The sequence below is a fragment of the Nanorana parkeri genome, unplaced genomic scaffold (genome assembly GCF_000935625.1).
Source record: "Nanorana parkeri isolate BGI_ZX_2015 unplaced genomic scaffold, ASM93562v1 scaffold1609, whole genome shotgun sequence".
Lineage (NCBI taxonomy): Eukaryota > Metazoa > Chordata > Amphibia > Anura > Dicroglossidae > Nanorana > Nanorana parkeri.
In genome coordinates, this window is record NW_017307877.1 from 80,815 (window position 1) to 108,513 (window position 27,699).

Here is a 27,699-nt window from a genome sequence, read left to right on the forward strand (position 1 = left end):
ATGGCCAGAGGTTCAATCGCTATTACGAACAGGAGTGGCGACAGGGGACTCCCCTGTCTGGTTCCCTTGTGTATAGAGATAGAGTCTGACATGTAGCCCTGCAGGCGGATCTGTGCTGAAGATGAGGAATAGAGTGCCTGTAGCATGCAAAGAAAACGGGCCAAACCCCCAAGTCTTAAGCAACAGCAACAGTTAATCCCAAGAAACCGAGTCAAATGCCTTTTGCAAATCTATGGATAACAGCATCCCCATTTGAGCGGGACCACCCTCCCAAGAGGAATGAAGTAGAGAAATAAGATCAATACCTCTCCTGATGTGATCCGGGCCCTGTCTCCCCAAGATGAATCTGACCTGGTCCTTATGTATGTAGGTGCCCAGGAAGGAGTTCAAGCGGTTGGCATAAATTTTAGATAAAAATTTGATTAATCAGGGAGATCGGTCTAAAATTAGAGACCTCCCCTGGATCCTTGTGGGGCTTTGGGATGACACTGATGAAAGCTCTATTCAGGTCTGGGTCAAAGGAGGCTCCCGCATGCAATGAGTTTTAAAAAGCCTCAAAGTGAGGGGCCAAGATATCTATATATTTCTTATAATAAAAAGCTGGTAGGCCATCCGGACCCAGAGCCGAAGTAGATTGCACCATTTTGATGAACATTTTGATCTCTGACAGGGAGATGGGTTCTTCGAGTATCTGCTTATGGTCCGACATAAGGACGGCATGGAGAGCTCACTAAGAAACTTATCTATTCGACCTTTTGGGGTCAGGGAGTGGGCCCCGTATAAAGTAGAGTAAAAAGTATCAAATTCCTGGAGTACTTTTTTTCGGGTCCTGTGGTACATTCCTGCATCTAATCTTAAGGATGGAAAAATTGCAGACTCTAGGAGACAATTTTGATGCCAGAAGCGTGCCTATTCTGTCTTTGTGTAAATAAAATTTATTGGCAGAGCAACGAAGGCTTTTTTCCGCTTTGGTTGTCAGGGCCAGGTTCAACTGAACTCGTGTATTTTTTTTTTTAAATTCTTTATTTTGAGTTTTTCACATATAATGAAACATAGGTACAAAAACATACAGAACAGTCCATGACGTTATTTCCTCTACTGCAGAGATACATATACAAATCATGTAAGCGCTTCACGTTTTCTGAAATCAGTAAATAGCATGACAGAAGATTGTCGGTCCAAAAGGTGCCCATCCACTAACATGGGTCCATGGGCCCTAGTATGCAGGACATTAATACTACGTACACTTCGATCAGGTATCATATATGGTTCACAGTGCTACACTGGTAGTCATTTATACAAGGGTGTGTAGTGGGCATGCGGAGGGATAACGTGGAGGGGGTATAATGGAGAAGGGGAGGATGGAGAGGGAGGAAGGGTGAGGGGGAGGTTTGAGCCAAGAGTAAGAGTAGGCAAAGTAGCCCCCAATAAGGGCTATAGGAGAGGGGGGAAAAAACAGGTATAGGAAAGGGGAAGCAGAAGTGTCCAGATCCGGGCTAGGGATGTGTTGATCTCAGGCCTGGAGCCCGTCTAGGTTTACGTGGACAGTAAGGGTACGCTGCATCTGGCTGTGGCGATCAGCAGGTTGGTTCCATTTCTCTAATGTCCCGTTTGAGATGTGGGTCCCGAGAATGGCATGGTGTTTCACTCCACCATTAGCTCACCATACTCTGGTGAATAGAGGAATTCTATCCAATAAAACCAGGTTTTGCGGAACGCGCTGTCTCTGTGATGTAGAGAAGCAGTCATTTCCTCCATCACTCGGATTTCATCCACCTTACGGAGCCACATCTTTACTGAGGGTGGAGTAACACTTTTCCAACACATCGGCACACAGGCTCTATCTGCGTTGATCAGGTGGAACTCGTGTATTTTTAACCTTCTGAAGGAGGGAGGGGCAAGTGGTTTGTTTATGTTGCCGGGTCAATACTCTCAACTTGTCCTCGAGGTCTACCATATGTTTAGAGGTTTGTTTTTTAAGTCTGGTTGACTGTTCGATAAATGGTCGCATTATGGGCAGCCCAGACAACAACTGAAGACATGTTTTTGCGACAGAGCACATACGAGGACAGTTGGGAGGCGATTTTGTTGCTTACTAGGGGTGAGCTCAATAAGGATTCATTCAATCTCCACTGGAATGGCCTATTAATGTCCCAAAGGTGAGAGAGTGACATCGTGACCATGGAGTGATCAGACCATGCAATGACCTTGATATTAGAAGATGTAACTAAGGGTGTCGCCGAAGAGGAAACAAAAATGTGGTCAATTCTCACATGGTTCATATGAACATGGGAATAAAGAGTGTAATATTTTGTTGTAGGATTTAATTCTATCCAGATATCAATCAGAGAGTGCGTGCATCGGTAATATTCTAGCCATCTAGCCATAATCGAGTCGGTCCTGCTTTAGGAGGAGATTTGAGCTTAGTCATCCCCGAGCGTGTCTTATCTAATCCGGCATCTAATGCCATATTAGAGTCACCTGCACAAACAACCGTGCCTTCCATGTGTGGCAACAGGGCAGCTATCATGGATGAAAAAAAGGCTATTTGAGCAGTGTTCGGGGCATAATAAGATATAAATGTGAATAGATGGTCCCCAATATAACCTTTAAGTAAAATATACTGTCCCGCAGGGTCCTTAACCTATAGAGACAGTAGAAAAGAGACAGAGTTAGAGAAGCATATCGCCATCCCCTTCGTTTTATCCACCGCATTTGCCAGGTAAAAGTTGGGATAATGCTTGTGAATAAAGGACGGAGTATATGTGCTTGGGAAATGAGTCTCTTGTAAGAGCAGTACATCAATGTGATGCGAGGGATAATACTGAAAAGCTTTTTTTCTCTTAACCGGAGAGTTCAGACCCTGGGTGTTATGTGAAGCAACGAATAAAGGTTTACCCACTACATTTGACGCCATGGGTAATCTTCCTGAAAGCAATAAATCGGGCTGCACAGTTCACATCTATCTCACGGTCCAGGAAGGTTGGAAAGAGGAATTCGGGACATCCAGGAGCCAATCAAGGAAAACCAGAGAAAAGAGAACATAAACTAACAAATGACCAGGGAGAGCTAGCCCCCCCTCCATGTCAGCCAACATAAATCAACTGAGGTTGATTAATAGTTTGGTCTAGATCACGGGGTACCCCCGGGAGCTAGGGCAAACCAAGGCACACAACCACCTTCAGCGGTCTGGGCCCACCCCTATAAGATACAATACAAAATTAGAATGCTATACATAACAGTGTCGTGCCGACCTTTGTAAGAAACATAATAACCCCATTTCCCCACCCACCGTCCAATGCACACATGGAATTCAACAACAGGAAAATACAAAAAACCACCAGTAAACCGATAAGGAAATAACTCACACAATGGCCTGCAGAATGGCCTGCAGAAGTCAATAATCTATGGATCATCCTGGAGCCTGGAGAGAAGATGATGCCCCTCTACCGGGTTTCCCCCACATTGGCGAGAGCTGACGGGTCGCTTGTAGTGTAGCAGGCCCTTGAGGAGAGGAGGGGGATGGCATGGGATCTTTGGAAATGATACCCAATTGGTGCATCAATTTTTCGCCCTCGGTGAGATTGTTGATGGAGTAGGATTGATTCTTGAAGGAGAACAGTAGTCGAAAAGGGAAAGCCCATCTATACCTAACTCCTCGTTGGGTGAGAGCAAGTAGCAGCGGCTTCAGGGATCGTCTCTTCTGAATAGTTACCGGCGAGATGTCTGCGAAGATCTGCACTCGATGTCCCATCAGGGAGAGTTCCGGCGACACTCTAGCCTTATGCATGATCAATTCTTTAATGCGGTAGAAATGCGGTTTGACAATAACGTCTCTTGGGGAGCCTTCAGAGCGCCGAGTCGTTAAGCCAGCTCCACTTGATTATGTGTGACGTCTGGGAGTAGATCTTTTATGAAGGATTGCACTGCTGCTTCTAGGTTTGTGACAGATTCAGGGACCCCTCTAATCCTGAAGTTATAACGTCGAGACCTGTTTTCTAGGTCGTCAATTTTAGACAGCGCATCATCCAATTGCCGTTGTACATCTTGGATACAGGAAGTGTTTTGATTGGTCCGAGCTATGGTTGTGTCCAGCTTATTCTCAATCGATTCAATACGTGCCCTAGATCTCTCTAATCTCCACTGATCACCATAGTGATTTTTTTTGCCATGGATTGCATGGTGGAGAATTTTGTATACGTGTCAGGGTCCTGTGGGGAGTCTGCAATGTCCTGATCATCACTCTCATGCATATCAGGGCTGGAGGGAGAAGGATTATGTGAGGGGTGCATCATACCTGCAATTGCGTGGTCTAGCAGGGACGATGTGGATGCAGGGGATCTCCGATCAAAGGTGTCCCCATCTGCTGGAGCTGCGGGCGAGGGGGTTTGATCTGTGTCTCCAGCCTCCTCCCGCACTGCTAACAGGTCCGCACGCGGCGTGCGATCCGCCGCCATATTGGATATGCTTGCTGCCGGCCATATTGGAACACTGGATATGGGTGTGTGGAACGCTGCTACTCCCGGTCTCCGCCTGGACGCTATGGCTGCTGGAGTGGGCAATCCGGGCTCGCCAAGGCACGGAGCTTCGGCTTTATGCAGCCATCTTGGAAGCCTTGCGCATGCGCCTAGGAGCCTCTTTTTTAAGTTTGGCTCCATGTGCAATAAGAGAACCCCGAATTACAGCCTTCTGTGCTTCCCACACTATGTACCGGTTAAGTTCTGTGGACATATTTTCTTCAAAATAGAAATTAATATCTCGCTCAATCAGACTGGATACTTCCAGGTGTTGGATAAGGGACTCATTAAGTTTCCATTGCCATGGACCAGGCCCAGGTTGGGATCTAAAATAAGATTAAAACTCTGCCAAATAAGTTAAGACCCGTTCCAAAAAAGAAATTTGATTGTTATTGGGTAGGTAAATATTCGCAAAGGTAACAATCTGCTCTTCCAAAGTGCCTTTCAGAAACAAGACTCAACCCTCTTCCCCTGCATATTGATCCAACAGCAGCCAAGATATGTGTTGGGACATGACGATACTCACTCCTCTCGATCTCTTATCTGGTGAGTCACTGTGGTATGCTGCCGGATAGCGCCTGTCTCCCAGCCATGGGATACTATCATGTTTAAAGTGAGTTTCCTGGAAGAAAGCCACATCAATCTTCTGACGGTTGAGGTCATTAAGGAAAACAAAATTGGGGGGGAAGGAACCCCTACTACAAAAACCCCAAAAAACAATGAAGGGGAATAAATTATCCCGTAGCAGTCTCCCTCCGCCTGCTTCTGGACAGAGAGAGAGTGCTATTCTTTGGGTGACGTAGAAGGTGATCGCTCAGGGCAACCCGTGACCTGAAAATAAAAAAATGAAAAATCTTTGCAGGGAACCTAGTACTTTATTTACCTGGGCTGGAAAAAAAAGGACTTCACCAGGGCCTCTGTCATCCTTTTGGAACTATTCAAAACATATTCAAAACATCCTTTTGGAACTCCCTATCCCAATCTATTCAGCTATTTCCAACTCTGTTTGTCTTTAGGTGATTCCTGAAAACTCACCTCTTCAGGGAAGTCTATCCCACCCCCTACTAAAAGCTGTATATCTACTTCTTCAATCAGCTTATCATTCACAGTTGTTACCTTCTGTATCACTTGCCCCTTCCTTGTAGATTGTAAACTTTCATGAGCATGGCCCTTCTAATCCTATTGTATGGAACTGTATTGCAACACTATCAGTTACATTACAGTTATTGCCCCATATTTTGTAAAGCACTGCACAAATTCTTGGCATTATACATAAATCTGGTATAATAACAATAATCCATCACCTACAGTCTTAGCCCAAATAATGCATTAATACTCATCAACTAAGTTTCAATTGATTTATTTTATATTTTGAAAGCTTTAGATATTTGTAGTCAATACATGTGATAGTGTAATAATAAATGTATAATGTATACATATGAAATCATAATGTATACTTATGAAAATATGAGCAATCATTCTCTATAGTGCAATTTATGTCCTTCAGGCTAATACTCAACATTGCTTTTTTTTGATTATACAGCAAAATAAATGATTCTGCTGCTTGGAAGATTTTTTCAAATTTTATATACTATGCATATGTTGTTGATTTACCATTTAATATGTCTCATATGTTTTTTTGGAATTGAATACACTTTGGTATATTTCCTCTAGAGCACAGGGTGACTCTACAGCTTTTGCATAGAATAGTCCTCACTGGATTCATAGCGTAACCATTATTGTCACCATCTTTTATATGCATATCCCCATAACATAATTTGGATTTTAAAAAATCCCAAAATGTATTAAAGCATTTAGAAACACATTATACATAAGCAGCACACAGGCCCATTTTTGTGCATATAATGAACATTCATCAGTATGGTTGAACTGTGTTTTTTTTTTCACCATTCAGTATGTAAATTACTCTGTCAAAGGCCAGGGTAGGTAGACTCAGCCAGAAAACACTTCCCTTTAAGACCGGGATAATTCATAACCATTCACCAGGTATCAGTTCAAACAAGCATGTCTTTATTTTACACAAGCAAGTTATAAGACACTTTCAACGATTAACTCCTTGCTTTAGGTTTCAAAAAGCCCAAACATAAGCAGATGCAAATCACAGAAGTTGAATCCAAAATGGAGATGATTTCTCAGCAGACTCACTGGAGGGCAGCCTCGGCTAACTAGAGACTACACCCTTTTGTTGACAACACCCACAAAGAAATTTGGCTTGCTTCTTATCGGAGACCCTTTGCATGTTGAATCAGGCTTTTTTTCTAATCTATAATTTATGCAGTGACAGACCACCCATTTGTCACACACCCTGCACCAAGTGATGCTGCCATTGTGTCTGCTGGTTATTACTGAGAAAATGTATTAGTCTGGGTTATCTGCATAAGTGTTGTAGCCAGTGTCGTTCCTGTCTGCCAGGTTGAAATTATGTGGAAAACTTATTCAGATTGGACCAGTGGCAGATTGTCCTTCTAAAAGTACTAATTGGATTGGGGGGGGGTTATGGTTAGTCCACGTAATAGTTATTAAGGTCTGACTGAGTGGATTAGTGGCACTAGCACTTCATTTACCACGCAAATTATGCTAAACCACAATGCATAGAAACATAGTTAGTCAGGTTGAAAACAGACACATGCCCATCAGGTTCAACCTATAGAGATATGGAAAAAAAGAAGAAAAGCCTAAACAGAACGCTATGCCCACAATTACCCACTGTTGATCCAGAAAAAAGGGATAGACCCCCCATAAAGCATGGTTCAATTTGCTCCAACAGGGGAAAACATATTCCTTCCTGATCCCATAAGGCAATTGGATATTACCAGGATCAACCATCTCTGATGCTTAATATACCTATAAGAACTCAATATCCAGTAATATTCTGTGCATTTAGAAAATACATCCAGAGGTTTTTTTAGAAGAATTAACTAGCTAGAACTAGCTCCTGGGGTAGTCTGTTCCACATTTTCACAGCTCTAACTGTGAAGAATCCTTTCCGTATGCAAAGGTTAAACCTCTTTTCCTCCAGACTCAAAGAGTGTCCCCTTGTCCTTTGCAGTGACCTTAAAGTGAGTAATTTCTATCAAGCTAACTATATGGACCCATTTATGTATTTATACATGATGATCATGTCCCCCCTTAATCGCTTCTTCACCAGAGAGAACATATTCAGGTCAGTTAATCTTTCCTCATAGCTGAACTCCTCTATGACTCTTATAAGTTTAGTCGCCCTTCGCTGCACTTGCTCCAGTTCCACAACATCCTTTTTGTGAACTGGTGCCCAAAACTGAACTGCATATTCCAGGTGAAGATTCAGATTCCAGTCTTACTAATGCTTTGTACAGGGCAAGATTATGTCTCTATAAAATACAAGAAAGTATTTTGCTTGCTTTAGAAACTGCGGCTTGACATTGCATGCTATTAATGAGTTTATGATCTACCAGAACACTCAGATCTTTCTGCATCATTGAATCCCCCAAACACCTTAGAGTGTATGATGCATGCATGTTTTAGCCCCCAAGTGCATAACTTTACATTTATCAACATTAAACCTAATTTACCAAATAGTTCAATCCAATCATACAGTGCATGCAGATCTGCTTGTAAGACAGAGACATCCTGTAAGGATTGTATTCCACTACATTACTTGGTGTCATCTGCAAACACAGAAATAGTACTTTTAATCCCCAATTCTATGTAATTTATAGATAGGTTAACCCCTTCACGACCAATGACATACAGTGTACGTCGCTTGCATCGGGGCTTTTGCCGCCAGGGCTCTGTTTAAACTTGTAAAGCCGACTGTCGGCTTTACAGTAGAAGTGATTCTGGTGACTCAGTTGTCGCCAAATCGCTTCTATGGGCCGGTGAAGGGGCCCCACCCGCCTGACACACCTGCCGTGTTTCCCGGGTTCCTTTGCCCTTCCTACAGGCCCGGGACCGGCTTCCCTGGTGTTGGGGGAAAGCTGGGGAGGAGATGGATGAAACTACGTTTGTCGATCCCCTCCCCATTCTATGGGACCGGGAGCGATGCAGTCCCATAGCTGTCAGTGCCGGGCTCCTGAAGCTCAGCTATAAGCTATTGAAGTGCGATCTGCACTTAAATAGCTTATTTGGAGTGTAAAGGTGACACTGGGGGTCCCCCAGCTTCACCTTAAAGAGTACCTGTCACCACAATCTGCTTGTAACCCCCCTATGTGATAGCAATTAAAATAAAGTTAAAAAATGACAGTTTTTAAAATTAGATAAAATAAATCTAAAAATAATGTAAAAAACATTTTTAAAGTCCCCCACCCCTATGAGTCTTCACGTAAACACGCATCGGGTGCGCCTACGTATTAAAACTACGAACACGCTACACATGTTGGGGATCGCCGCACACGCCAGAGTGAGAGCGATAATTTTAGGGCCAGTTTTTTTTGGATATCTCTAAACTGATGACCTGTGGGGGCTTTTAAAGCGCTGTCTATGGACTTTTCAGGGTACTGAATTTTGTTGCCGTTTCACGGGCGCGCACAATTTTTTACCTGGGCATGTTGGGCATCTATTTACTCGTTGTAACCTCATCTTTTTTATTTTATTTTAAAAAATTGTATTTTACTGTGTTTTGGGGCATTTAAGTACATTTTTTCACTAAATTGTGGGGTTTGATAAGGAGTTGCGCTAATATCGTGCAACATAAAAATTTGCAACTGCCACCATTGTATTCTATAGGGTCTTGGTTTTAAGAAAATATATAATGTTTGGGGGTTTTAAGTAATTTTCAGGCCTAAAATGTGGAATATAACATGTGTGCAAAAAATGAAAAAAAAAAAGGCCTCAGTCATGAAGGGGTTAAACAGTAAGGGGCCCAACATTGAACCTTGGGGAACACCACTAACAACCTCAGATCATTCAGAGTATGAATCATTGATCACCACTCTCTAAATACGGTCTTTAAGCCAGTTTTCTTAATGGTCTTGTTAAAACAAGGGGAGCAGTGTGATCATCTAAATTTCTCAGAATTGTAATAATTGTAACTTGATTTGAGAGCTATACTAAAGATGTATTGTAAAAAGAAATGCTTTACACTTCTTAGGGTACTAAGATTGGAAGGATATATTTATTGTAATACTTTGGACAGGTTTATTATTGCGATATTAATATGATGTATTTATGATGTGCAGTGTCCTGGAGGTCAGTCCCAGATGACAAAAGATTTTTTCAAGTTCAATGGATCTAAAGCAAGAAGCAAAACGTATATAAATTTGAGAGAGATCTCCCAAAGATTTATACTTCCACCTGGAGACTACATGATTATTCCTACAACATTTGAGCCGCATCAAGAAGCAGATTTTTGTCTTAGAATATTTTCAGAGAAGAAAATGGAGATTAAGTAAGTTAATTTTAGATTAGTTATTTTTATTGCAGTAATGCTCATGCTTTACAAATTACCCTGTCCAAAAAAAAGAACCTTAAATTGATGATTATAGTGTAGCGCACCCCTGACGGATCAGCATACAGTAATAAAGCAATGGGTCTCCCTGATTTCCTCTGTGATGCACCTCAATAATATATACACCGCACACCAGCACACCTTGAGATGTTTTGAATGAGTGATTACTATACATTGTAATATGTATATCAATGAAATCACTAAACATTTGTCTCTACACAGAATGTCACCTCGACTGTGTATGAGACACAGGTATAACAGTACGATAATCAATCTATACACAAACTTTAGTCCCAATGTACCCAGGTACCTAACCAACTGGCCAGTGGTAGTATCTTCGGCTAGCCAATGTTGGTGCCCAATACAAATGGTGAACGAATCTGTGTATGCTGTTAGCGATAACAACATGCTGGATGAGTCTGTGGCTGGAAGAGATGTCAGAAGCTATCCTCTGCGATGAAGAACACGTCCCTTAGGAAATGAAAGTAGGTTGTCTGATGTCAGCAGTTGTTGATCAGGTCTCTAGCTCCATCGTCCATTCGTCCAGGCAGAGTCGCAGCCCGCAATGGCCTCTCGATAGCATGACACCTCACCCACAGTCTCAGCCGATTGTCCTCCAGATGGGAGCAAGAGGGAAAATTCTTCTGTGTAGCAGATATCGCTTCAGGACTGCACCTGTGACAAATGAGTACAGTCTCTCTATCTCTCCGGCTGCACAGCACACAAATTGCAGTCTGTGTCCTGTGTCTCCCCATTGATCCGGTGGACTGAATCCAGAAAAACTTCACCACAGAGAACTCACTCCCCCTTCCTCCTGTAGTACTCTGGGGAGTGTCGCCATTTACACACAGTCTGACAAGTTTCCTCCCCAGCTGTGGACTAATTCCCTACAAGTCCTTGCTATCAGGCTCCTCCTGCAGCTGCAACATGAGTTCACTCTTAAAGGAGCCCACACCACATCAGGACTACAATTGAAATCAGTCTGAGGGATTTTTGTTTTAATATATACCTATTTTGAATATTCAAAAATGTTTAGGCTAAATGTATAGGTTAACAAATGTCAATGCATGAAACCTATAATACAGAAATACCTACAGAAATAAACATTCAGCAGGACATATATCCCTTATTACATTTAAAAAATAGATTAGATTAATTATAATGTCTTGGTCTTACAGTCGATCTATTGACAGTCTCACTTTCTTAGCGCACAGTAACTTTTACTTTTAGGCTCTTATTCCTTTGGCTCTTATTCCTTTCAGCATGACCCTTGTTTTTATTTTACCTTGTGTTCAAAATATTTTGTTTTGTATTTTTAACCTTTCTTGTGTTCATTTTAACAACAGCAACAGTTGTTGTATTTTAACATATGCAGAACTTAAATTCACAATCAATATTTCCTTGCAGTACTATTAAGATTGCAGAGTCCACTTTTTGCTTGTCATATCTGCATATGTATTTGTTTAGGAGGAAAGGCTACCCACATCCAAGATAGGGAAATCTCTAACGACAATAAAAACAAGACGGGCACCTTCTCCTTGTAAAATAAGTTTTAATAAACGCTAATGTTAAAAACAAAAAGAGGAAAGGTATTCACAATTAAACTGAGCTAATAACGCTCATCACAAAACAAAGACCACCTTGAGTCTCTTCACTTCACAGACTGACACTCCAGCTTGTAGTGTGATGCGCCAACCAAGATACATTTTGTAGGTGATAATGGATAATAGTGATGACCAGTTCATGAACAAATCGATTCTTTTAAAAAAAATGTATTTATTTCAGTTTTATTGGGTTTCAAAGTAGTATATACACAATACAGTTGTATAGCCACCATGTAACAGAGACAATAAGTCATTATCAGCGATCTAAATGCGGGGTACCATACAAAGAACAAAAAGGAGAACAAAAAAAATAGAGAAAACACGCAATGGGAACAGAAGAACAGAAGGGATAGGGGAGACAAAACATCCACAAGACTAAAGGGGAGACAAAGACGATTCCTTGCTCCGGAACTGTAAGAACAGGTGCGTTACATGACCAATAGAAATAGCCACAGTTCTAAACATATTAAAGGCAATTCATCAAAGTAGGTAAACCATAAAGCATATTCCCAGGGCATGACACCTTAGACCTTGGTGAAAGGAGATCTCAAGTGAGAAGTGTAGAGAAGGATTATCTCATGGGTCCACTTGGGGTCAGTTGCCAGTGTCAGAAATGTAAGTAAAATAGATTGCGGAGTCCTCAAAAGCTAACCAACATGCCCATCTCCTATAGAAAGTAGAATAGGAGTCCTTTGCAGTGTGCATTAATTCTTCCATTAGTCTGGTGGAGTCCAATTTGCAAAACCAGTCCTGGATAGAGGGTACCTGGGTAGATCTCCAATGTCTGGGGATAAGAGATTTAGAAAATTTCTAGTTCCCTCAAAATTGGAGATCCCACCACAGAGCAAAATTATTTCAAACAAAACATTATATCAAACACAATTCGATTTCTATCACAACATTATTTAATCTCATATGAAAAAATTAAATTCATCACATTTAACTAACATATAAAGTACTAAAATCTGGCTAACCCTTCAATGGCTATGATATGAAAAGTAAAACTTGCAGCATGTTATACGGTTACCCAGCAAGGGTGGTGAAAATCCAGAGACATATGATTGACAGCTAGTGTGTCTGTTATCTCGCTTTGTGTCCAGACGTATAATGGATTGCTTTATAGCACTACAGCTCTGGCAGGGTTCCTCTGATGTTTAAAGTATCAGTGCGAATAGTTCACAACAACATGTTGCAATTAAACAGTTCCATTGTATATCCTTCAAACGAAAAAGAGAAATCTGTATAGATATCCACTTATAAGGAAACATCCAAAGACAAGAAAAATTATCCATAATCAGCTTTAGGAGTCAAAAGGTGGCCCCATAGTGTTGTATTCTCAAGACGCACATCCAGCACTGTGCTGTCTCAAATCTCAGGCTGAGGGAGTCTCTGTCATGTACGGCCGTACTGATTAGAAACAATTAGTATATACTCATCTCTTGAAAGATGGTTTGAGCCGCTCACACGTACATTGCAGCAGCCCTTGTCGATTCAGCAGTTTTTCAAGTATTCTCTGTATATCTTATGATTCACCATCCATTAGCTGAGTGTCTAAAGCCATGACGGGAAGCAGCAGGCCACGATTCACCCTAACGCGTTTCTCCCCTTCGAGGGGCTTCATCAGAGGGAGCGTGATCTGTCTTCGCTCTAAACAGATGATTCTTATATCCTTCCATATGTAATTAGTTTGAGCACTTTGCGTTCCAAATACCACTCTAAACGGAAGAGTAGCATTTCCTGCTTGCGCTCCACTTGTTACTAAGTAATACATTTCAAACTGATATATTAGCTTTTTTAACATTATCTCCGCTGTATATATCTTAAACTTCATCCTTATTCTCCAGGAAAAATCTCTGTATATTTGAAACATCCTTTCATAGAACATAATCAAATCAATTTATTTAATTTACTCTAAAGATTTTACATATATATATATATATAACGGAAAATTGAATCATACTTACCGTAATTTTCTTTTCCTGGTTATACTCCATGGCAGCGCTGACAAATGGGTTTAGATCCAATTACCCCTAGCTGACAGGAACCAAAAGGGTTAAACAAGGCCTAACCCTCTCTATAAAAGCCCCTCCTCCTGCTGACTTCCCCAGTCTAGTAACAAGCTAAAAACTCCATAGGGTGGGAGCCCAGCGCTGCCATGGAGTATAACCAGGAAAAGAAAATTACGGTAAGTATGATTAAATTTTCAGTTTTCCTGGCCATATCCATGGCAGCGCTGACAAATGGGGATTACCCAAGCAGAAGTAAGGGTGGGAACAAAATCCATAGACAAACATAATTGAATGCGAAAATAAATGTATCACTCCACCCCAAGTTGAGAGAGCAAAACACTTCTACCGAAGTGGTCATTCACTGCAGCCCTGACGTCCAGTCGAGAATGCTAACAAAGGTAGACCTAGATGCCCATGTTGCTGCCCTGCAATTTTGATTCACCGAAACTCCAGCTGCTGCTGCCCATGAGGAGGATACGGCCCTTGGGAGTGAACCCCGGTGCCTTTTGGTGGGGAGACTCCCGCTGTTTGACAGGCGTTAGTGATGGTGAACACAAGCCAACTGCTTAAGGAAGTTTTGGCTTCCTGGCTCCTGCCATAATCATAAACAGCCTTCTGAACTTTTCCCAGTCCTTACATCCTTCCACATATGTCCTCAGACACCGGACTAGGCTTAAACATCCTTCCATCCCTTCTGAGTTGAGAGCGGGAAGCATAATATCCTGATTCACATGAACACTAGCATGAACCTTCGGCAAGAAACCTGATACAGTTCTCAGAACTACTCTATCCTCATGAAAAATGAGAAAGGGTTGACCACAACCACAGGCTTGGAGCCCTGACACCCTCCTACCTGGAGCCAAGACCTCTAAGGAGACCATCTTGTATGACAAGAATTGTATAGACATAGACTGTATCGGCTCAAAGGGAGGTCCTGAAAGAGCCTCCAAAACTAGAGGAACATCCCAAGACAGATAAAGAAGCCTATTAGGAGGATATACTTTACTCACCGCCTTCAGAGACTTGGAAACGCTCTGATTCTGAGTCCACCTGATATGTCTGCATTGTGCCCACCTTCTGTTTCATTTGAGAACTCTGTCCTTGGACAGTTGAACCGAGGCTAGATTTGTATTGAATGCCGCTCCCGAGTACACAATCTCTTGAGTCGGCGTCAGGTTGCTCTTCTCCATTGTCAGTAACCATTCACATGTCTGCAGGGTGTCTATGCTGATATTTCTGCTGGAGATCACCTTTTTTTCCAAATCTGCCAGGATTAGGACATCGTCAAGATAATGGAAAATGGTACCGTTTCTGTACCTATGCTACAATGGTAACCAGAATTTCCGAAAAAAGTCCTGGGGGCGTTGCTGAGCCCGAATGACATTGCCCTGAATTAAAAATGCCTTGACCGATACAAAATCCTAGGAACTTCTGCTGATCTGGAGCAATGAGAACATGAAAGTACGCATCCGTCAGCTCTATGGACATCATACACATCCCTGGATGTACCACTTGTATGATCGTTTGGAGGGACTCCATTCGACACTTCCTGACGCGGATGAATCGGTTAAGCTGGTATAAGTCCAAGACTGGCCTCCAACCTCCTTTTGCTTCGGGAGTTAGGAACAAATGGGATAGAACCCCTGGAACTCTTGACATCACAACTGCATATGGTGTGAACTTGCCCTTAGGGCCTGTTCACAACATTTTCTGGTCCAGATCTGGAGCAGATCTGCAGATGCTGAGCAATGTGTGCAGCATGTTTTTTGACGTGTATTTGATGCGTTTTTACCGCATTCCAGGCGCATTCCATTTGTTTTTTTTTCAGTTAGCTGCAGTGCGGTGCGTTTCGGGCACATTTTTGTTGCGTCTTGAGGCGTTTGTGCGCTTTCCGGACCAGAGAAAATGTGGCATGCAGTATCTTTCCTTGTCTGGAATGGAAAGCACTGCGCTCGTGTGATCTGGGGCCCATAAAACACATATGGATACATTGTGATGCGTTTTTAGTGCAGGAGCGAACTGCTCTGGTATGGACATAATCCAGGACATTGTGAACAAGCCCTCTTTCATGAGTTTTTTTGTGATCATACTCACAGGAAAGGAAGATTCATTCCGTCTCTGCCCCGCAAAGTGTCTGCTTGAGGGTGATAGAACTTCCTCTCGCCCTTTCATGCATCTGACAATGCAAATCGGGAACTGCTTGCTCCTATTCTCTTATGGGAATGGCCAGCTTGCCTCACCCGTTTGGCTACTGCCCGTTGGATAAGATCCAGGATGTCGGGAGAATTGGAAGCGGTTGCTGCTTCTTTAAGGCACTTTCCTCACAATTCTTTGACAAGCCTGACATCTTGCCGAATTATCTCTCCTTGTCACTGAGGATGAAGAAGATTCAATTTCTGCAGGGCTCAACATAAAAGTATATGACTGTCAGAAAAATAAAATGCACTCTTTTTTTTTTTCACTGCCCTTACCTCGTCTCCACAGACTGGTGTGGTGAGGGGCAATCATCCATGATATCCCGTTCTTTAAGGGATCTCCAGGGGGAAACCAAAGGGGAATAAACCAACAGAAAAAATTCCAGCTTAAATTCCCTGGAAATGGCTTGCAAATTCAAATTTGGATCCGAATCTCCGGTGACGTCGCGCATGCGCAGATGCCAGCTGAAGTCGCTACTGCCCATCCTGTCTCGCCCACACATCACAAACAGACAAGACCGCGGGGAGCCGGCCGAGGTGAAAAGGACATCATACAGCACAGCAGGTAAGTGAAACCACAACAGTCTTACCCTCCCTGTCTGATAGGCTGCACATTATATGGAAAATCCGGCTTCCTCTCATGGAAACAAAGTTTGTCCTTCCCCAAGGGGACAACCTTGCACGAGGCCGAGTCTTGGAGACTTCCCAGGGGAGAGAGGCTGAACTCCCCTGAGGCCAATACGAAATCAATCAGTTGGCAAATAAAGAAAAACTTAGGTTCACATTATAGAAAGCAACTAAAGTTGATCATTTCATTAATTCCTGGTTCTTCATGGGATCTCGTTTGATGTATCCATCTAAATTCTTTTTGTAACAAATATTTATCCCAGTTGCCTCCACGATTTTGTCTGTGCACTCGGTCAAGAACAAAGAAACAAACTTTATCAATTTTACCATTATGTGTGTGAACAAAGTGCCTAACCACTGGCGATCTCAGATCACGGGCAGTTGTATCTGCCAAATGATCTGAGATCCTTCTTTTGAGCATTCTTTGCATTTTCCCCACATAAAACATGTCGCATGGGCATAATAATAAATATACTACCCCTTCCGTTTCACAATTTGCAAAATCTTGATCTTTGGGCCCCTTGGGGTAACCACTTCTGGTCCCACTTGAATATATTTACAGAACTTACATCTCTGATATTGATACGTCCCCAGGTATTTGCAACATTTTGTTCTCTTAGTATTATATTCACTTCTAACTAATTTATCTTTTAATGACGGGCAGCGACGATAGGTTATAGATCAGTGATGGCGAACCTTTTTGAACCCGAGTGCCCAAATTGCGACGCAAAATCAATTTATTTACCTCAAAGTGCCAGCGCTGAAAATAAGTTTAGTACTGTATTGCAGTTTGGGCGCTCGGGTTTAGGAAATGTTCAACATCACTGCCTTAGGCCCCATTCACACCAAGCGACATACCTTACAAGCAGATCCGCGCGACTGTTCGGGGGCAACGTTCCAGCGACGATCGCGCGACCTTCACCGGCGGGCTGCATTAAAAAATAGAAAAATTGCGCGACTTCCGCGGGAAAAAGGGGCCTGCTACAGCCACTTGCGACATGGAGCTGTACATTAGAAAAGCTCCATTGAATAACATTAGCCGGCAACTTCTCGCGATATCGCGCTGCAAAAATGCGCGATATCGCGGCGGAAATCGCTGGATTTTCCGCTCAGTGTAAATGGGGCCTTAGGCAAAATAGGGTAACATGCATAATCAAACATTTATACACTCAATAAAACACATACACACGTAATGAAACACACACATGACGCACTTATTAACCAGTTGACATCCGCGGTGTTAAACCCAGTTGACGCTGCGGTACTTTGACTGACATTTATTCCGTCATGCAACGCTGTACTGAAATTAATTTGATACCTTTTTTGGAGGATGGCAACCCACCAATGCTGCAGTGCCATCTGTCCGTTTTTTTACAACGGGCGGACGGCAAGTGGTTACAACACACATATTACACACACACAGAACTAATAATAAAAGTGAATAAATAGAACATTAACCCTTGCCCCCTCTCCTGCTTACCTGTTTTGCAGGGAGGTGGGCTGCATCCCTAGCGCTCAGGCAGGGGAGCTGTATGAATTATTCGAGTTTCACCTGTAATCTGCCTTTTTAGAGGCCGCCGCCGCTGCCTGATTGTAACTGCCCCGGATCGCGTACTGAGGCGATCCGGGTCGGTCGGATCTATTTTAATTGGTGGTCCTTGAACCTGGGCTCGCGTGCCAGCAGAGAGCAGAGAGCCACCGCTGTTATAGGTGGTTCTGTATAGAGGAATTTGGATATTCTGGGATCTTTTGATAAACAGTGCCAGTGTTTAGTTAACATTTATGATATTTCTTTATGTTGATTATGTTGATTGATTATGTTGATTATTATACGTTAGTATAAATCTAAGTGATCATCAGTTTTATTTTTATTACCATTCTTGTTGTTTTATACCATTTTTGCTCTTTTATAAGCTTTCTTTAGAATTTTATTTGTATATCCTCTCGCTTTTAATCTTTCCCTTAAACTCGTGGCTTCCCTTTCAAAATCAGCATCTATGGAGCAATTACGTCTCACCCTTAAATACTGGCCATAGGGGACACTATTTTTTAAGGCTCTCGGATGGGCACTGCTGGCTTCTAGAATAGCATTGCCTGCAGTATGTTTTCTGTACAGACTGGTGTATAGTATTCCCCTATCGTCTTTACAAATTAACACATCTAGAAAGGGGAGCTTATATGGATCTACTGCCATGGTCAATTTTTTATTTAAATCATTAAAATTCAGTATATCATCTATGTACCTGTGTTATGACAACACATGACACAAGTGCATAGACAAGTCCTACCTTGCCCCACAGATTGCTCTCCCATCCACCCAGATAGAGGTTCGCATAAGATGGGGCACACCTCGTCCCCATCGCGGTCCCCTGCATCTGTAAATAGTATTTATCGTCGAATAGACAAGCATTATGAGTCAGAATAAACTCCAGTAATTGTTACGCAAATCTGCTATGCCCATACTCTGAAATTCCCAATGTGGCTAGAAACCTTTCAATCATCTTCAAACCACTAGAGTGTGGTATAGATGAGTATAAAGCCTCTACATCTAAGCCTACTAGCAAAATATCATGTAGGACTTCTAAGTCTTTAATGAGGGAAATTAAATGTGGTATATCCCTCACGTATGAAGTTAGATATTCTACGCGAGGGAATTTAAAACTTCAGTCCCTTCAAGAGGGCTTTTCATTAGATTAATTTTATATGATATATTTAATGTCACATTCGGGTATATATATATGTGCAAAATCTTTAGAGTAAATTAAATATATAATTGATATGATTATGTTCTATGAAAGGATGTTTAAAATATATAGAGATTTTTCCTGGAGAATAAGGATGAAGTTTAAGATCACGCCCCTCTGATGAAGCCCCTCGAAGGGGACAGACGCGTTAGGGTGAATCGTGGCGTGCTGCTTCCCCTCATGGCTTAAGACACTCAGCTAATGGATGGCGAATCATAAGATATACAGAGAATACTTGAAAAGCTGCTGAATCGGCAAGTGCTGCTGCAATGCACGTGTGAGGGGCTCAAACCATCTTTCATTCAAGAGATGAGTATATACTAATTATTTCTAATCAGTACGGCCGCACATGACAGAGACTCCCTCAGCCTGAGATTTGAGACGGCACTGTGCTGGATGTGCGTCTTGAGAATACAACACTACGGGGCCACCTTTTGACTCCTAAAGCTGATTATGGATAATTTTTCTTGTCTTTGGATGCTTCCTCAAAAGTGGATATCTATACAGATTTCTCTTTTTCGTTTGAAGAATATACAATGGAACTGTTTAATTGCAACATGTTGTTGTGAACTATTCACACTGATACTTTAAACATCAGAGGAACACTGCCAGAGCTGAAGTGCTATAAAGTAATCCATTATACGCCTGGACACAAAGCGAGATAACAGACACACTAGCTGTCAATCATATGTCTCTGGATTTTCACCACCCTTGCTGGGTAACCGTATAACATGCTGCAAGTTTTACTTTTCATATCATAGCCATTGAAGGGTTAGCCAGATTTTAGTACTTTATATGTTGGTTATATGTGATGAATTTCGTTTTTTTCATATGAGATTAAATAATGTTGTGATAGAAATCTTATTGTGTTTGATATACATTTTTGTTTGAAATAATTTTGCTCTGTGGTGGGATCTCCAATTTTGAGGGAACTAGGAATTTTCTAAATATTTCTACCAGTAGACCCAGGAGCTATATTGTATTTACATAAGTAATTGCAATCCCAATCCCTCATGTGTATATAGGATAAGAGATTTAGCAGCATTCAATAAAAACGGTACTATCGATTTTTTTGTACGCACCCGGTGGATCAGCGGTGAGATTAAACAAACACACCCAAGGATACAAGGGGAGCCGCACTCCACATATTTGCTGAATGATCTGCACAACCTGCGTCCAGTAGAGCTTGATTAGTGGGCACTCCCACCAGATGTGGGCAAAAGAACCAGGATTTCCACACGACCGCCAGCATTAAGGGTCAAGATGAGCGTTAGCTGCATGTAATTTAGTGGGGACATGATACCATCTAGATAATAGTTTATAGTTGGTTTCTTACATCGGAACATCTATCGAAGAGGTCGATACCAGTGCTAAGATCGAGGACCTCTCCTCCGGGGTGAGGGTACGGGGAAAGTCCGCCTCCCATCTACTCAAGTAGGGTGGGGGGGATTCGCGCTCAAGGTTAGTCAAGGCTTCGTAAAAGTAGGAGTTTGAAGCTCAATATGGTTTCAAATGGAGTGAAATAATTGGGTGTTCTCAACGGTTTTGGTAGGGAGTCTAGGAAATGGGACAGCTGGCGGTGTTTCCAGAAATCCAGGGGTGTCATACCACAGTGAGCACGCAGATCGGCCAGAGAGAGTAAGGAGGTACTGTTCAAAACCTCTCCAAATTTGAGTTCAACCAGTTATGAGGCCAATGGAAGCTGCGGTGCAAGCGATCCCAGGTACGTAAGGTTAAAGTTGTTAAAGGCAATATGGAAGAGGCAAAAGGCCGCCACTTAGGGGGTAACCAGATGTCACGCCTACTGTATGTTCTAGGAGTGGAGCGCAACTGCGGAGGGGATTTACTGGCTTCTCAGGCGTGAGTCTCAGGCGTCACTCCCAGTCTTAAAGGGGAGTTTGAGACTCTTGCATCACAGCCAGTGTTAATGAAAATATAAGTTTGGGCTATTTACTCATAACATCCCACAATTAGTACTAGAAAGGTCAATGGTGAATTTGCATATCTCTGATGTAGTAAGGTTCTACAGGTGTACCGTTTAAGCAAGCAGGTATTCCCAATATCATGCAACAATTTTATATGGCAGCCAAGATTCAGGTATATAGAGCAGCTGACAGTCTGTAATAGGCTCCAACTGGAGCGATACTTGCGGTTAGAACCGTTGCAGAGCAGCGTTGCTACAGGGCGTGAGCCCAGGTGAATGGTGGTCCGCCACGAGCAGTGTTGGGTCCAGATATGCTTGGTTCAGGAGGCAGCAGACGTTCTGACTCCAATTGTAGAACGCCATGCTGCCTCAGCTGGGGCTTTAAATAGCCCAAGGATGTGGGAGGAGCCGCCGGCCAGAACGAGCGACTTCCGCGTTCCACCATGGAACGCAAGCCGCTCGCCTCACAATCAGAAAGTCGAGCGGCTTCCGCGTTCCACAGTGGAACGCGGAGCGGCCGTCATAGAAGCCGGCAGGACCGAGGCGGCCTGGCCCCGAGGGGAATCGTCACACCAGATCACTTCAGACAGAAGGGCAGTCTCTAAGCCACCCAACTCTTTCCAAGGACAGAGCTTTCGGGGACCCGTACAGAAAGAGGAAGAGGAGGAGTTAGATTTGTGGGTGACACTAAAGGAGAACTTAGATAGGTAGGAGGAGAACCATGAGGGAGCAGAGTCATGTAGGCCAAGTGGAGTTTTTGAGGAGGAGCAGGTGGTCAACAGTGTCAAAAGCAACAGAAAGGTCTATTATCAAGAGTAAGGAGTAGTGGCCATTGTTTTTAGCAGTTAGTAAGTCATAAGTGAGTTTTAGGAGGGCAGTTTCAGTGGAGTGTTGGGGGCAATAGCCAGACCGTGAGGGGTCCAGAATGTTGTTATTAGTGAGGTGGCGGCTCAGGCGGCTGTAGATAAGGCGTTCTAGGAGTTTGAAGGTGAATGGGAGTAAGGAGACTGGTATGAGATTGTTGAGGTTGGTAGGGTCCAGTGAGGGGTTTTTGGGGTATTGGAGTGACCAATGCATGCTTTAGAGGGGAGGGAAAGATGCCAGTAGAGAGTGAAAGATCGAAAATATGAGTTACTGAGTTAAAGAATCATGAGTCCTCAGAACAGTTACTGAGTCATAGAATAAAGGGAGTCTCTAGTAGAACAGTACACTGAATCAATGGTCAGGTTGCAGCAGTGGTTTAATACTCTCACTCCAATGTTTGCAATGACACCTGACACGCGTGATGAAATAATCTTTTACGTAGATGTCCTAAACATATTTGTTCACAGGCAGATGCTGGGGCAACGGGGTGGTTTTAATTTTTTAATGTAATTTTTTACTTTTTATTTTTTTTTTACTTAACTTTATTACTATCACTCAGGGGATAACAAGCCCATATGTGATAATGTTTGGAGTTGACAAGTTCTCTTTAGATCAGATCAGCCAATGTCGTCACTTCTGGTAACGCGCGATCAGCTGTGTTAATGAAAAGCTTCATACTGCGCATGTGCACGGCATTCTGATGAGTTGATGTCACAACCAACATTGGTAGCCATCAGATTTTTCTATAGTGTTTACAGCGCAATAACAATTGGATTTTTACTACCGCAGGTACTGCACCCATGGTGGTAAAATCTGATAATTATTCCCACCTATGCGCTGTAAAGACTATGAACAAATCTGCTGGCTACCAATGTTAGTTGTGACATCAGCCCATCAGAATGCAGTGTGCATGCGCAGTAAAACACTTTTCATTAACATAGCTGATCACACGTCACCAGAAGCAAGGACACTGGCTGATCTGACAATATGGCTGGTCTGGCAAAACACCATGCCTGTGACAGCTCTGAGCCAAGGCACTGCCTCATTGATCAAAGAAAAGTTACCCAGGACCTGCCACCCTTCTTTGATTTATAGTCCCCTGCTTCGGATCTATTGTTAAGGTTCAGACAGCTCCTGAGCTTCGGCTCACTTGCTTGTCAGCAGACTCAGCAAGTGAACTGAGGAATCGATTCATGAATTGGTTCATTTGAAGGAACCGTTCAAAATAAACCGATTTAATTTCAAAGATCCGAACTTTCCATCTCTAATGGATAATGTAGGGAGACAGGCAAGATCACAACAACTGTGTAACTTAAACAGCTAACACATTTCTGGGACACGCCCCCTTCCTCATAGCCTGTGAAGTTGGATCGGGCACAGGGAGTTTGAGGACAGAAACTCTGTGCAGACTGGCCAATTGCTTGTGTGGGACAATCCTAACACCCTAATAACAGTTTATTTCCAAGACCTATCCTATGACAATCCCACTGACCAGTGAGGGGTTGGTATTTCATAGCCTGAAGCCGGTATAAATGGCACATATAATGGCAAAGAAGCTGTATAACTGGCACATATTCTGCTAGCCAATATGAACAAAGCTCTACGGTTGCTTAGAAACCATCCCCATGCCTAATCTGAACTCCAGTGACCAGCTGTCAGATGAACTAAAATGACTGACCTGGAGACTGTTGTGAGCCAATTCGTAAGGCAATGTATGGGCTCACAGAAAGAATCTGCCCTCTTTGTTTTTTACATAGCTTATTTTTTACATAAAACGTATTTCACGAGTAGGAGATGCCTGTCTTGTATTTAATATGCAGAACTTCAGTTTAGGCTCCCTCCGTTCTCATAAATGTTTTAAAATTAAAGATGCCATGTTTCTTCGAAACAAAGAATAATAAATGACACTACTTAAAGTGACACTAAACTCTTTAGTTAAATCTTAAAAATGCATTCAAGTTCATTACCTATTAACAAAAATGTAGCTTATTTGTGTATTACTTGGCTGTAGATCCTGAAATCGTCTCATCATGCTGACACTATCCTTCCTTCTGGAGGGTGGCTACTTTTGTTCCCCATGGTCCAAGACATCCCCAGTCTCCCGGACGTTCCGGAAGTCTCCCGCTACATAGCAGGTTCCAGACGCCCCGGGAGAGAAACATTTTATCCCAGAAAGGTTTACTCTGCTGTATCTAGTTCCTCTTCAGGTCCTCCTCTTCTGATTGACAGCAGCAGTCGGCGGGTGCAATAGTCAGCCTGCTATTGGCTATTGCAATTTGAAATGGCCAATAGCAGCCTAGCTATTAATTCCCCTGCTATCTGTTGTTTTTTTGTTTTTTTTATTTCAAAGGCGCTCCTCTGCTATCTGCCATCATTTCAGGGAGGTGCGCTCTTACCCCCCCCTCTTCCCCATGGACAGGCGGGGGGAATGGGGGAGAGGGCACCTCCCTAAAATAAGAAGGACCTCCCTGAAATTAGTTTTTTCAGGTTGGGATGTCTGTGGTCCTTGTGTGTGTTGTAGAGTAGTCTCTGCTGCGAGCTCGCTTCCGTAATAGATTTCAATACAAATTGGTAAACTAAACATGAGATTGTATTCCTAATGGACTACATTAGGACTTTGGGAGCAAGCTTAAAGCAGTGATGGACCGAACACCCATCTGTTAGGTTCGAATTCAAACTTTCGAACATGGTGAAAGTTCGTATTCGAACTCAAACTCAATGCAAGTCTATAGGGGTAAAGTATTGAAAATCAAATGTCCCATTTTGAAGCCTTATATGCAATTTATTGACCATAAAACCATAAAAGTTGTATGGGGATCCGGGTACTGCCCTGGGGGACATGTATCAATGAAAAAAAAACTTTAAAAAAATATAGTTTTTAAAGGAGTAGTGATTTTAACCTCTTGCCGTCCGCCCGTTGAGAAAAAATGGACAGACGGCAGACTCACATTTGCGGGTTGCCGTCATCAAACAGCTTTTTTTTCTGCTTGTGCGCCCCCCCTAGCGCGCGGGCACACAAAACACGCCTGTTATTTACAGCCATTACCGGCTGTTTGATATACATACGATCAGCGGCTCTATAGCCTGCCGATCGTATGTATGTGCTGTCTTTGCGCGCCCCCCTCCCCCTCGAGTGCCACCAGGGATGTGGAGTCCCCCTAAAATTCAATGCCAGACCCGTGATCCGAGCATAGGCCTGGCAGGGTCAGAAAGGGGGAGGATGAGCGAGCGCCCCCCCCCGTTTCCTCCCATACCAGGCCACATGCCCTCGGCACTGGGAGGGTGCTTTTCCAGGGTCGCCCCTGGAAAAGCACCTTGTCGACGCGGCAATGGGGACAAGGGCCTCTTCCCCACATCATGACTTTGCCCAATCATGGGTCTTACAGAGTACTGAGCCCTGGTTGGGCAAAGTGTTGCACCTGACCCGTGGTCAGATGCAAGCATCTAGCAAATTAGGGCTTCACAAGGCGCATTACCTTGTGGGACATTCAGCGGTCGACTTGAACATCCAGCTGAACCCTACTTGAGATAAGCTTTACATCTTTGGGATTTGTAGCTCTCCAGAGCCAAACAGTTGGACATAAGGATAAATGTTGTTACCTAAGACTGCTAAATTTGGTCTGTGCATTTGCCACCAATAGCCTCTGGCTATGAAATGTATTCATCCATTGATATATGCGTGATGCACTTCAATCTTTGGAACTTTACTTTCTTTCAAACCTTGAAACTTTACTTTTCCATGCTTTAAATAAGTACCATAGCTGCATTAGCCACTCAACAGAGCATTACCAGGGTTTTCCTAAGAGGCTGTAATTGTTTTTTTTAGTTCCACACACACATACAAGGGCCAATTTAGACAGAAGCCCTACTAACATGTCTTTGAAATGTGGGACTGGAGTACCTAGTCCTAGAGGAAACCCACCCCAAGCATAAGGAGAACATGCAAACTCCATGCAAATAGAGTTCTGGCTGGGAAACCAAGGGCCCCAGTGCTGTGGTAATACACAAATACACTACATTTTTGTTAATAGTTAAGGTGCTTGAATGCATTTTTAAGATTTTACTCCCGAGTTTATTGTCACTTTAATTTTGTCTAGACTCTCTGTAAGCACTGTTTCTTTTTCACAGCTAAAAAATGATTATTCAGAAGCATTCCTTTTTAAAGAGGAACTGAACTAAGGAAGATGTGCTCAAAAAGAAAGGCAGAGGGCAAAGTACTAGTTACCAGTGTTTTATTTAGTCTCACCTCAGCTGGTCTTTCCCCATCATAGACCAACCATGCCTTCTTCTATACTGTCTGTATCTTTCCTTCCATAAGGTGTAACTTTTTGATTTTAGGTCCCCTTTACTGCATTTATTATACTTGTATGCTTTACACTGATTTCTGATGTACTTTGCAGTCCACAATTCTTATAGACTTTTGTTTTTTAGGGAGATGGAAGGAGATATAACTGTGGATATTCCTGATGTAAGTTGTTTTAAATTTGTTTATGCTTATTACTTTAATCACTATCTGGAATTTTTTCTACAAATCTGGGAAATACACATTACATCTACAGTATCACTTGGATATGTTTTGGTTTGAAACAATATACAGTAATCTTCTCCTAGGACAGTGTTAAATCCATAAGGCTCCATTCACACAGGAGTGGTTGTCGGCCCGTATTCGACTATACAAATACGCACGGAACCGCTCTAAACATCTAAAACAATGAACTTTAATGTGCATTGTTCAAACTTCTGCGGCGGCCACGTGGTGCGAAACTGCGCGTCCTGCCAAATACTACAAGCACGATTTTATGGAGGATTCCACACTTTAGTAATAGCCGCAAATGTGGAAAACGCTACCGCTATGTGTGAATGGAGCCTTAAACATAATACATTTAGTAAAGGCTGATCACTGGTCACAAGGCTGATTAGGCAGAAGAAAAAGAGACCAGGTAGAGACAAAATAACAGGTTGTGAGATAAAATACTAATTCATGAAAAGGGAGGCTTTCAATAATGATGAAAAATGACAAACACACACCAATTCTATATTTCTTTTTTTATTTAACTTTTTGATGCAATAGTTATCCTGAGATAAAACAAACACATGTACAATAACTCATGACGTTTTTGTAAATTGATGCTATAACTAGATAACTTGTGATGTAGTGTACCTAATGCAAAGTTTGTTGTTAATTTTAACACATCACAAATATTTGTACAGCCACCGAAACCAAATCCCCCACATAAGGAGACTGAAGAAGAAAGACAATTCCGTACCTTGTTTGAACAAATTGCTGGAGAGGTATGTATTAGTGATGAGCCACTGATGAAAAAAAACATGTTCCCCTTGCATTTCAGCTTGTTGCATTTTTGTTCTTAGAAATGTCCTTGATTTCATGTCAGAATTAAAACGATTTACCATTAAATTCCTTTTTTCACTTTGTGATCCAACTCAAATCTTCCATTGAGGTTTCCTGTGCATGTTGAGTTGGACATGGCATATGCTGTTAAATAGTATTTACCTTTCAAAAACACACCACATCATTTCCTATTTAAACTCTGTCTCTCAATATCATAGCCTTTCAAGGGAATATTTCCTTTTCTATCCTGGAAGAATACGATTTTGGTAACAACTTTACCACCTGGGTGCGCCCCAAGCCTTTTGGTAAATACTCTTGATGACTTTTGTTCTGACAGTTTTCCAATACCTAGAGGAACCTGGCAAGGGTGTCCCCTATCCCCTCTGTTATTTATATTGGCTAATGAGCCTTATAGCTTT

At 42.5% G+C, this 27,699-nt stretch overlaps 1 protein-coding gene across 1 annotated transcript in view; it reads left to right on the forward strand.

Annotated features, from left to right (window-relative positions):
* Positions 1 to 27,699, forward strand: part of LOC108799034 (calpain-9-like) — a 214,315-nt gene that overhangs the window by 69,630 nt on the left and 116,986 nt on the right. Inside the window, exons 5-7 of the mRNA XM_018570847.1 lie at positions 9,695 to 9,903; positions 26,362 to 26,398; positions 27,142 to 27,222. Of these exons, the coding sequence (XP_018426349.1) occupies positions 9,695 to 9,903; positions 26,362 to 26,398; positions 27,142 to 27,222 (327 nt within the window). The remainder of the gene's footprint in view (positions 1 to 9,694; positions 9,904 to 26,361; positions 26,399 to 27,141; positions 27,223 to 27,699) is intronic.